Source organism: Hordeum vulgare, chromosome 6H, assembly GCF_904849725.1.
Source record: "Hordeum vulgare subsp. vulgare chromosome 6H, MorexV3_pseudomolecules_assembly, whole genome shotgun sequence".
Taxonomy (NCBI): domain Eukaryota; kingdom Viridiplantae; phylum Streptophyta; class Magnoliopsida; order Poales; family Poaceae; genus Hordeum; species Hordeum vulgare.
Window position 1 is genome coordinate 33,148,335 of NC_058523.1, and position 12,236 is coordinate 33,160,570.

Here is a 12,236-nt window from a genome sequence, read left to right on the forward strand (position 1 = left end):
GTCCCTGGTGGGCTGGCCGAACCCTCCCCTAAGGTCCCATGCGGCTGGAGTGGAGGGATAAGGCAAAATGGGTCAAATTAAGGAGTCATAATAGGATTCCACCGCCCTAGTGGGAGGTGGGTTCCTCCCTTGTTTAGTTCGATGGTATCTCCTTGGAGTAGGGGCCAACACTGCCTCCTCTCCCCTCCTCTTATATATACTAGAGGTTTTAAAGGTGAGGGCTAACCCTAATTTCCATGTGCTCCCTCTACTTCATCTAGATCGTTATCTCCTCTACTCTAGTTCAGCAGTTCTTAGGCAAAGCACTGCTGGATTAGTTCACCACCACCATGTTGTCGTGTTGGAGAACGCATCTACCTCTCTTCCCCTTGATGACCCACAAGTATAGGGGATATATCGTAGTCCTTTCAATAAGTAAGAGTGTCGAACCCAACGAGGAGCAGAAGGATCTGACAAGTGGTTTTCAGCAAGGTAATATCTGCAAGCACTGAAATTGTCGGTAACAAGTAGTTGTGTTGTGAGATGATTCGTAGCAAGTAGCAAGTAACAAAAGTAGCAACGGTGCAGCAAAGTGGCCCAATCCCTTTTGTAGCAAGGGACAAGCCTGGACAAAGTCTTATAGGAGGAAAAACACTCCCGAGGACACACGGGAATTTCTGTCATGCTAGTTTTCATCATGTTCATATGATTCGCGTTCGTTACTTTGATAGTTTGATATGTGGGTGGACCGGCACTTGGGTACTGCCTTTACTTGGACAAGCATCCCACTTATGATTAACCAAATTCACATGACTACTATTAGCATGACTTATCCCATGTCCTCAGGAACAAAAGTAACTACTCACAAAGCATAATCATATTCATGACCAGAGAGGTAATGAGTAGCATCAAGGATCTGAACATAAACTCTTCCACCAAATAATCCAACTAGCATCAACTACAAAGAGTAATTAACACTACTAGCAACCTTACAAGTACCAATCGGAGTCGCGAGATGGAGATTGGCTACAAGAGATGAACTAGGGTTTCGAGATGAGATGGTGCTGATGAAGATGTTGCTGGTGATGAGTCCCCTCCAATAAGAGGAGTGTTGGTGATGACGATGGCGACGATTTCCACCTAAGGGAGGGAAGTTTCCCCGGCAGGATCGTCCTGCTGGAGCTCTAGATTGGTTCTGCTCAAGTTCTGCCTCGTGGCGGCGGCGAATCCTCCGAAAAGCCTCCTCCTGATTTTTTTTCGGAACAAAACCCTTCATATAGCAGAAGAGGGGAGCCAGTGGGCCAGCAAGGAGCCCACAAGCCCCCTAGGCACGGCCAGGGGGTGGCCGCGCCTAGCAGGCTTGTGGCCACTTGCTGGCAACCCTGTGGCACTTCTTTGTCCCAGTATTTTTTTTACAGTCCCAAAAAAATCCACGTTGATTTTCACGGCTTTTGATGTTGCGCAGAATGGGCATCCCAAACTTACTCCTTTTTCAGGCCAGAATTCCAACTGCCGGCATTCTCCCTCTTCATGTAAACCTTGCAAAATAATAGAGAAAAGGCATAAGTATTGTATCGTGAAGTGAAATAACAGCCCAAAAAGCAATAAATACCAACATGAAAGCATGACGCAAAATGGACGTATCAACTCCCCCAAGCTTAGACCTTGATTTTCCTTAAGCGAAAGGCAAGCTCAATAAATATGCCCACATGTTTAGGGAGAGAGGTGTCGATAAAACAAGATACAAACATACATGCATCATGATCATGATCAGAACAGCAATACCAACATATAATCTCTCATGCTAAAGTGACAATTCCTTCACAAAGTAAAGTATGGATCAAGAACCTTACCGAGAATTAGCAACTGATAGCCTTTAGTCATTGAAGCAATTGCAATTTATCACAACATCGGAAAGAGTCAAATAAGAGCTGGTAAAGAAAATCCACATACTCAATCATCTTTCTCTACAATTGCTATAACTCACGTGGTACTCATGATATCAAAGTTTTAGCTGAACACAGAGAAAGATAGGGGCTTATAGTTTTGCCTCCCAACTGCTTACCTCAAGGGTAATGTCAACAATAATAATTCATGAATGCTTACCTCCAAGTTGACATATGAATATAGATCTTTCCCTAGCATATGACGTTAGCCAAGATAAAGGCGAAACAAAGAATTGGGGAAGATCACAATGACTCTTTCAAGGGAAAAAAGTAAAGGTACAAGATAGGCCCTTCGCAGAGGTAAGCAGTGGTTGTCATACGCTTTTGAGGTTTGGATGCGTGTCCTCTTTGTGCAGAGGAACGTCACTTTATATTGCCTCCTGTGATAAAGAACTTTATTATGCAGTCTGTCGCTTTTATGTCTTCCTCATCACAGGTTCGTACAAAGCTTATTTTCCACACACTAATAGACTATACATATTCGGGAGCAATTTTTATTGCTTGCACCGATGAAAACTTACTTGAGGGATCTTATTCAATCCATAGGTAGGTATGGTGGACTCTCATGGCAAAACTGGGTTGAAGGTTTATGGATGCACAAGTAGTATCTCTACTTGGTGCGGGAGTTTTGGCTAATATGAGGTGGAACCAATCGTCACATGCTAAGGGATCTCTCATCATATAACATTGTTCGGAACCAAGCAAACACAATTCATTATGTTGTCTTCCTTGTCCAACATCTACTTCTAAGCATGCAATAGTTGAGTGAGTGTTCACAATCATAGATGGTGTCAAAGATAATGTATTTATATGTGAACCTCTCCTTCTTTATCACTTCCTATTAATTGCAACAATGACCAAGGTCTACGTTTGTCTACCCTCAACAAGTTTGAATCAAAATTCTTTTTATATGTGAAGCCATCGCTTTCCATAAGATCATTACATGATCTTTCATGCTTTTGTTCATTTCTCACTCTTTTGATCATGGCAAGAGGCAAAGCCCTCAACTAAGACACTCTTTATTATATGGCTCACGAGCTCGAATACATCGGGGGTGACACAAAGCAAAACTCAAGACTAAAACACTAAGACTTTTAATCTACTAGAGAAAAAGAAAACTAAAAAGGAACAAACTAAAACAAAGGTAAAGGCAAAAGATGTGATGGTGATACGATACCGAGGCAACTCCCCCAAGCTTGGCACAAGCCAAGGGGATTGCCCATACCCATGCTTAGTTGTCTTCCTTTGGAGGTGATAGTGGTGGAGTTGTTGCAGAGGCCTTGACCTTGTTTAATTTCCATTTGAGCATAAAATTCTGCTCCCTCAGATCATCATTTTCCTCTTCAAGCCTTAACACCCTTTGGCATAATTTCTGCTTACTCTCCTGCAAGAAACGAGAAGGGATAAACAAAGTCTTAGGCTTCTTCCTTGAGTGAGGGAGGCTCGACTTCTTCAACTCCACATGGGTGTCTCCAGGTGGAGGTAGAGGAGCCTCCTCTTCATCGGAACTTGTTGCTTCCTTCCCCTTGGGATCATAATCTTCTTCCTCATCTGGGGTCCAACTGTAACGATCCAAGTCCCCATAGACCTTAGGGTTGGCAAGGTAATCGGCCACATAGCTCTCCGCCTCTGAATCTTGAGAGGACATCTTGCCCTAAATCTCCGGCAAAAAACAGGCTCGAAACGAAAACAGGGGAAATTCGCGTGTTACGACGGTCAGACCTTTCGGGAGAATATATAATGATTTTTTCCAGACGAGAAGGAGTACTCCGCACGAAAACAGAGTCCGGAAGGCACACGAGGTGGCCACAAGCCTACTCGCTCACTTTCCGGACTACTTCCAATTTTCCTATTTTTCAAAAATTCCAAAACGGAGAAAAATTCCTAGTGGAAAAGTTTGGGAATCTGTTTTCTTACCGAATCACATACCTCTTCGTTTTCGGAGACTGAAACAGACTGATAAATATCCCTTAGGTATTCTTCCGGAGTCATGGTATTGATGATAATGCTTTCAACATTTATGGGAGTACCCGAGATATAATGCTTGATTTCCTGCCCATTTACAACTCTCGGACAATTACCTTCCGTGTTGTTAATCTTGATAGCACCGGAACGATATACTTCCTCAACAATATAGGGACCTTCCATTTAGAGAGAAGCTTGCCTGCAAAAAATCTTAAACGAGAATTTTATAGCAAGACATAATCACCTACATTGAACTCACGCTTTCGTATCCTCTTATCATGCCACCTCTTAACCTTTTCTTTGAACAACTTGGCATTTTCATATGCCTGAGCTCTCCATTCATCAAGCGAGCTAATGTCAAATAACCTCTTCTCACCAGCAAGTTTGAAATCAAAGTTGAGCTCTTTGATTGCCCAATAAGCTTTATGCTCTATCTCAAGAGGTAAATGATATGCCTTACCGTAGACCATTTTGTACGGAGACATGCCCATGGGATTCTTATAGGCAGTTCTATAAGCCCACAGTGCATCATCGAGCTTCTTAGACCAATTCTTTCTAGACCTGTTGACAGTCTTTTGCAGAATTAGTTTAATTTCTCTATTGCTTAGCTCTACTTGACCACTAGACTGAGGGTGATAGGGGGACGCAATTCTATGGTTGACATCGTACTTAGCAAGCGTTTTACGGAAAGCACCATGAATGAAATGTGAACCACCGTCGGTCATCAGATATCTAGGGACTCCAAATCTAGGGAAAATAACTTCTTTAAGCATCCTGATAGAAGTGTTGTGATCAGCACTACTAGTGGGGATAGCTTCTACCCACTTAGTGATGTAATCAACAGCAACTAGAATATGAGTATACCCGTTGGATTTTGGAAAAGGGCCCATATAATCAAAGCCCCAAAAATCAAATGGTTCAGTGACAAGTGAATATTTCATAGGCATTTCCTGACGTTTACCGATATTACCTACTCTTTGAAATTCGTCACAAGACAAGACAAACTTACGGGCATCCTTGAAGAGAGTGGGCCAATAGAAACCTGATTGCAATACCTTGTGTGCAGTTCTATAGGATTTGTCCCTGTTCATGTTCAGGTACACAACGTCTAATAACACCATCTACTCCTTCCTTATAAAGGTGAGGATCATCCCAAAAGTAATGTCTCAAATCAAAGAAAAATTTCTTCTTTTGCTGGTATGTGAAACTAGGTGGTATATATTTGGCAACGATATAGTTTGCATAATCAACATACCAGGGTGCACTACGTGAAGTATTGATGACATTGAGTTGCTCATCGGGAAAGCTATCATCAATAGGTTGTGGGTCATCAAGAACATTCTGCAACCTAGACAAGTTATCTGCTACGGGGTTATCAGCACCCTTCCTATCGACAACATGCAAATCACATTCTTGTAGCAAGAGAACCCATCTGATAAGTCTAGGTTTAGCGTCTTTCTTCTCCATGAGGTACTTAATAGCAGTGTGATCAGTGTGAATACTGACTTTGGAATCAACTATGTAAGACCTCAACTTTTCACATGCAAACACGACTGCTAAAAATTCCTTTTCCGTACTAGCATAGTTTCTTTGGGCACTGTCTAGAGTTTTACTAGCATAGTGAATAACATTCAACTTCTTATTAAATCTTTGCCCTAGGACAACACCAACAGCATAATCACTACCATCACACATGATTTCAAAAGGTAAGTTCCAATCAGGTGGTTGAACAATAGCTGTAGTTATCAAAGCCTTCTTAAGTATTTCGAAGGCTTTCTCACAATCATCGTCAAAGACAAAAGGAATATCCTTTTGCAAGAGATTGGTAAGAGGCCTAGAAATCTTAGAGAAGTCTTTAATGAACCTCCTATAGAAACCAGCATGACCAAGGAAATTTCTTATACCTTTGATATCTGTGGGGTATGGCATTTTCTCGATTGCATCAACCTTAGCCTTATCGACTTCAATACCTCTTTAAAAAAATTTATGTCCTAAGATGATGCCTTAATTAACCATAAAGTGGCACTTCTCCCAATTCAAGACAAGATTGGTTTCTTTATATATCTGCAAGACACGATCAAGGTTGCTGAGGCAATCATCAAAGGAAGACCCACTACTAGGAAAAGGCCTCCTAGTGGCGCACATGTTTTGGCTACTAATGGCGCATTACAGGTGCGCCACTAGCATCACGCCATTAGAATTTTTTACTAATGGCGCACCACAGGTGCGCCATTAGTATCTGGTATACTAATGGTGCACCAGGCAGTGCGCCATTAGTATAGCCCATGGTGCGCCATTAGTATGCCTCCCTAGGGGGCCATATTTACCCATGTACTCTTGCTTACTAATGGCGCACTAGTTAACGATGCGCCACTAGTGTGCTTTTTGAAGTGCATCACTAAAGTGATGAGTGGCGCGCCACTAGTATGAAATCTTTGCTGAGAGCATAAAATCTTTGTTGAGAGCCCCATGACATCAAAGATTCTGGCATATATATGTTTTCTTTCAAAACCACAAATTCAACAGCACATAACATATATATCAAATATATAATACATAATATGTGCCCAATAGTTTTACTGATCCACAACACATAACATATATGCAAAGTTGCATAACAAATTTCATGATCCATATATCAAAATTCCATAGCATCCATACATCCAAAATTCCATAGAATCCATATATACATATAGTTCCATAGCATCCATACATGCATAGCTCCATAGAAAATATAATACACAACGATACTTTGCGGGCATTAGTATGTAATATTTGACACTAAAACAAATGCCTTCATGTCCATATCGTAGTCCAAAGAGCATCCGCGTGGCAACCTACAAGATGAAATCATCAACATGTCAAATTTAACACTCTAAATCATGAAGATCTTCATGAATGGTCTCTAATTGTAAATTTGATCTTCAAATGTGTCAAATGATCTCTACTTACATGTTTTGATCAACAATGCTAGTGATGCAGAGGCGAAAAGAGAAATCTCTCGCAAATTACAACACTTGAAAAGCATAGAGATTTCTATTAATAAGTAGATAGGAGTAGAGAAAGAAGCACCTCTGGGCGGTACACTCATTGCTTGTCTACTTTTATCTGATGGGGTGTGCAGCAAGATCAACCATTTTCTTCGAACTCCTCCAAATTGAGTATGCAACACCTACTATTAAATGTAATGTAACAATGCAGATGCAACTAAAGAGTAGATACAAAAGTAATGTAAGCAATTTAATATATAATGTTGCTCGTTCACATTGATTTGTACGATAGCACGCCACACACAGAACAAACAGGAGCAAAGAAAATTGCACACAACATACAGAGTATCAAAAATTAGTTCTGCAAAGGTCATGTAGAACCAATTATAAAACGTACTTGCAGCATTCTAAATATTAATGAATTATTTGCTGCTTTATGAAAGGATCTTTACACTGTATCCGAAATGGATACCAAATAGCCTACCTTGTCATCAGGAAGAAGTTGGGCTACTTCACGAGTTGGAGCATCGAAATCCACATGCTTCACTATATTAGAATCATTATTACTTCTCTTTAGGCGCCTCTTTGTACGATGCCAAACACCAGAACTAGGTCGATATGAACCAACATGAGATCGTCTCACCTACAGAACAGAAATATAAAACCACAAGAAATATGTGTACCTGTATCATCAATTTGCTCATGAATAGTAAGTTAAAACATCACCTATTTGTTAAATACTCGGTTACTCCATAGCTCATTGTGTGATTAAAACCAGAGCAATGTCATTCAAGGAAGAAAAATAACTAATGAAATGTAGATGATCAGGATAGATCTTTATGAAAGAGCCATCTACACATGAGATTTACTGCCTCCATCCAGTTTTACTAAGCGTCTTCCATTTTGGCTTTTGACGACAATTACAGGGCACACACTTTCTTCCATATACTTTTGTTCATTTTTCCTCTGTTATGCACCGGTTGCGTGCCATTAATGTTTGTTTGCATGAAAATGCCCGAATGACGCTTGTATGCACTTACTGCCCTGCTCTGGCTGCCTGAGTTCTGATTTCAGTGCCCCAAATGCAGCGCCTAGAGGCAGAGTGACACTTCACATAGATGCATGCAAGTGCCACTGTACATGCATGCATGCATGCATTTCCTTTCACAGATTATTTGATGATGCTGGTGCTATTAGGTGATGGTGGAACAAAGAGCAGTTGCATTGAATGTATTGACAAATATTAATTAGGGGCAATTTAGACAATTCTAGTACCATGTTGATCATTGTGCCTTCTATATTCGTGTTCAGAGCGAGTACATTGTAGCTTAATACCTTTCAAATCAAATATTTAAGTTAACATATCGGGGAGAGATGTATCTATTTACTTTGCTAATTCTTTCACTAATGGAATCAATCAATCATGTTCCACTACAGGGCTCCCACGTATCAAAGAGAAAATAGAAAAGACTAAAGTCTTAGTAAAACATAACATGGTTATCTTACCTTTTTCTCCAAATCAAGACTTTCAGAAGCAAGTCCTTCAAGCCAAAGTACAATCCGCAGACACAATTGTGTTGTAAGATCCGTTGCAACATAGCGGCAAGCCTCCTGATGGGATGTAGTTGGTGACTGTCATCAAAAAAATAATACATCCTTCAGATAAATACACATATACAAGCACAAAGTTTATATAGAGAGAAAAGACTTTAAGACATTCACGATTAGAAATTTAGTTTACCATTTATAGTCCTTCAGGAAGCTCTTCATTTGCTGCAATGTAACACATGGAATTTCATGCACGGTGTCGCAAAAAATTTACTTACAAGAACGTTGTATCATAAGAGTTATTACCTTTCCCATAGAGGTACCAAAGAAGGGACCAAGAAGCAGCTTCATCCAGTAATAGTTTTTCTTTTTGCTACATAAGTTTATCCTCCACCATCCGAATGTTTCCTGTGGCGGCATACCTGAAAATTGAAAAGCATCCCCACATTAGCATCCAAGCTATAGCACAGGCATCTATTACCTTGAAAATAAAGTAATTGGAGCATAATAATTATCCATCTTCACGTGATGAAAAAATTATGATGGTAAGTGTAATGTGGCAAAAAGTTGCATCCAAGAATTGGTCAGCAGTAGAATATGCCAATCATATGAAGTCATATAATGGAGCATTATTACTAGTGTAAGGCAATATAAAACCTTAGTGACTCTGAAGCGTTTCTACATGTCCTCTCAAATTGTAAAATCATGTCCGGGAAGGGCATCAATCCTGCAACAAAAGAACACATCAGTAAACACAAATAATCACAAGGATATAGCTAGATCATATATGTTCACAGATTTCTGGTAAGCAAACATATGTACAGGTTTCTCTATGCTATTAATCTTGTACTCCCTCAAGAAAAAAACTAGTACTCCCTCCATTCCATATTTTCTGTCGTGGTTTTACGCCAAGTCCTCCGCTCTCAGGAAAAAAAGGAAAAGGTACTTTTCACAGAAGTTGAGAGCATGACTCAATCATCTTTCACTTCACTATTCGCTGCTACTTGATGGTTTGTGCAGCTTAGTTTGTGGGAAGCCTTTTTCACAAATTTATTGGTGAGTGGAAACTATAGAAAACAAAAGGGAACGCAATGGCATGTATCATATACAAACAACGGCTGATAATAATAATAACTACAATGTGTAAATACAAATATTCAAATTAAGAACTGTCAGCAACGGAAGAGCATGCTAGATTATAAGCATCACTACCCATACGGCGTTGCTAAACTGACCTTGTATCGCTGAATCAAGAAGGGATGCAAACGTTGTAGAAGGTGTTTCTCCTTCTCGTGGCATATCGTCCTCCAGCTTGACCAGATTCAACGCTAATCTTGCCGCCCTCCTACCTGAACCACCATCCAGCGATGTCCTTTTTGCAGATCCAAACAGTTTCGGCCCATTCAAGCCATCAATGTCGGAATAATCAGCAGCCTCCTTCTTGACATCTTTAAGTAGTAGACCAGCATTGGGCCGCCTAGGTATGCTGCTTCCATCATGCAACGCCCTTGCTTCCGAGAATCTGGAGACTGAGGTCCCCAACATTGGGGAGTCATTTGAAGAAGATAGTCTCTTTCTGAGTAAACCACAAAGGGAAAACAACAAAATCAGCTAGCATAGCAACTAGTCCCAGTAGAAATACTGAAGTGGCAGGTTATCAAATTTCACACAAGTAGGCTACATTAACCCTTGGATGAATGTTTTTGCCACACTAGGTACTGGCATTGAATTGCAGAGACCTTTAATAGTACAACATGCTCGGGCATCGAGCACTTGCAAGCACCGAGGTGGGTGTTCAAATATGGCAATATTAACCCACGAATTGGGTTGTCTACTTGTCGGGTGTGTTCCTGGCCACCAAATAACCGAGCCTGACCCAGGCACGCTCCACAAATCCATCCAATTATATGACGGCATCACGACAGGGCAACTAAAATACTTGAGAAAATTACAAACACGCCGCAATTATGCAACCACAGTGGATATTCTAAAAATGCTGCGAGGGTGGGATGAGCAGTGAGTAGCATATGGCCTGATTCTGCAACGAATAAACCATATGTACCAAGCAGTTGAGCGTGAACGACTGAATTCTACCGATTTCCCCACTCACTCTGAATCCATTAAGCGACTCTGTTAACGGCGAGTTAGAGCCACCACGCTCTCCTCAACTACTTTACCGAACCACCCAGATCAGCCAACTCCGGCATTCGAGCTCGGGAAGCGGAAGAGGAACCATTAAAAAACAGCAGAGCAGGAAGAGAGGCGCGCATGATCCCTCACCTGTAGCGGCGGTACTCCTCCCGGAGGAGGGAGGACTCCGGGTCGAAGTAGCCCCGCGTCTACATTGGCGGAGGGACGGCGACGGGTCCACCTCCATGGGCCGGCGCGGCAGGGATCCGGAGGGGGTTAGGGTTTTAGAGCCGCCCTCCGCTCCCCAGAACCCTCGACTCTGCTACGCGGCTCGCAGCTTTATTAGGTGGTGCACCTGCACACACAAGGGCAAGAGGGAGCAAACCGTGTCAGGAAGGGAAGGAGGGAGGGAGGGGAGCGGCCAAACCGCAGACATGGCGGCGGCTGCCAGATGCGTGGTAGTGGAGATGAAGACTGCCTGAGGTGGATCCGATGCTAGGAGCAGAGGAGATCGACGACGACGGCCAAGGAGGGCGGATCTGGGCGTGCCATGGCTGCCGGCTCACCTGCTGGTTCGCGGTCGCGGTGGAACAACCTCCCTCCTCCCTCTTCCTGCTGGTCCGCGGTCGCGATAGGAGCAGAGAGATATCTTTTTTTTACAAAACTACTAATGGCGCACCACCTACAAATGCGCCATTACTAACCCTGGTTACTAATGGCGCACCAGCTGGTGGAGCGCCATTAGTAGTTTTGCAAAAAAAAATTATAGTAGTGGCGCGTTGGGTGAGTGGTGCGCCATTACTAGTTAAACTAGTAATGGCGCACTCTGCCCCGGTGCACCATTAGTACTTTTGGAAAGAAAAAAAAAGTTTGTTAGTAGTGGCGCACCGTTTGTGTGGTGCGCCATTAGTGTCCAACACACTAATGGCGCACCTGCACATGGTGCGCCACTGCTATATAGTAGTGGCGCACCACTTGTCTGGTCGCCATTAGTGGCTATTTTATCTATAGCCCTTTTCCTAGTAGTGACCCGTAAACGGCGAAGTCATCCATGAAATCCTTATCATTAGGGACAACGGTAATGCCTTCCTTCTTAGGGACGCCATGCACCGGACTCACCCAATCACTATGAGCAACATGATAGATAATACCTGCTTCCAGGAGCTTTAGTATTTCTTTTCTTACTACCTCTTTCATCTTAGAATTTAATCTACATTGATGATCAGCAACTGGTTTGGAATCAAGATCAGTCTTAATCTTGTGCTGGCATAGAGTGGGACTAATGCCCTTAAGATCATCAAGAGTATATCCAATAGTAGCACAGTGCTTTCTCAGAGTTTTTAGTAACTTCTTTTCTTCATGCTCTGAGAGGCTAGCACTAATAATAACAGGATGGATCTGTTTTTCATCAAGATAAGCATACTTAAGAATATCAGGAAACTGTTTAAGCTCGAACACAGGATCACCCTTTGGTGGGGGTGGATCCCCAAGCAGTTCAACATGCAAGTTATTCTTAAGGATAGGATATTGTTCTAAGACAACTCTATCTATCTCCTCCCTTTCATCCATATGCATATCATTTTCGTGCTCAAGCAAGTATTACTCTAAGGGATCAGTAGGAGGCACAACAATAGAAGCCAAGGCAATAGTTTCATCCTTAGTGGGCAACTCTTTTTCA

General features: G+C 42.0%; 1 protein-coding gene and 1 long non-coding RNA gene across 2 annotated transcripts; both read right to left on the bottom strand.

Moving 5' to 3' along the window:
* Nucleotides 1–6,623: 6,623 nt before the first annotated feature.
* On the bottom strand, nt 6,624–7,125 carry LOC123402795. Its single transcript, XR_006611349.1, has 2 exons — nt 6,963–7,125; nt 6,624–6,727 (listed from the first exon to the last, which is right to left on the bottom strand). It is a non-coding gene; the product is annotated as an uncharacterized LOC123402795 (long non-coding RNA).
* A 1,875-nt stretch (nt 7,126–9,000) lies between these two features.
* On the bottom strand, nt 9,001–10,760 carry LOC123406317 (nuclear pore complex protein NUP107-like). Its single transcript, XM_045099802.1, has 3 exons — nt 10,709–10,760; nt 9,664–10,004; nt 9,001–9,155 (listed from the first exon to the last, which is right to left on the bottom strand). The coding sequence occupies exons 2-3, from the start codon at nt 9,971–9,973 to the stop codon at nt 9,064–9,066; spliced, it is 402 nt and encodes a 133-aa protein (XP_044955737.1). The 5' UTR covers nt 9,974–10,004; nt 10,709–10,760; the 3' UTR covers nt 9,001–9,063.
* Nucleotides 10,761–12,236: the final 1,476 nt, after the last annotated feature.

Coding starts and splice junctions, on each gene's coding strand:
- LOC123406317 (XM_045099802.1), bottom strand. CDS start 9,973: ATGTTGGGGACCTCAGTCTCCAGATTCTCGGAAGCAAGGGCGTTGCAT. Junction 9,156..9,663: donor TCTTGATTCAGCGATACAAG/GTCAGTTTAGCA, acceptor CTTTTGTTGCAG/GATTGATGCCCTTCCCGGAC.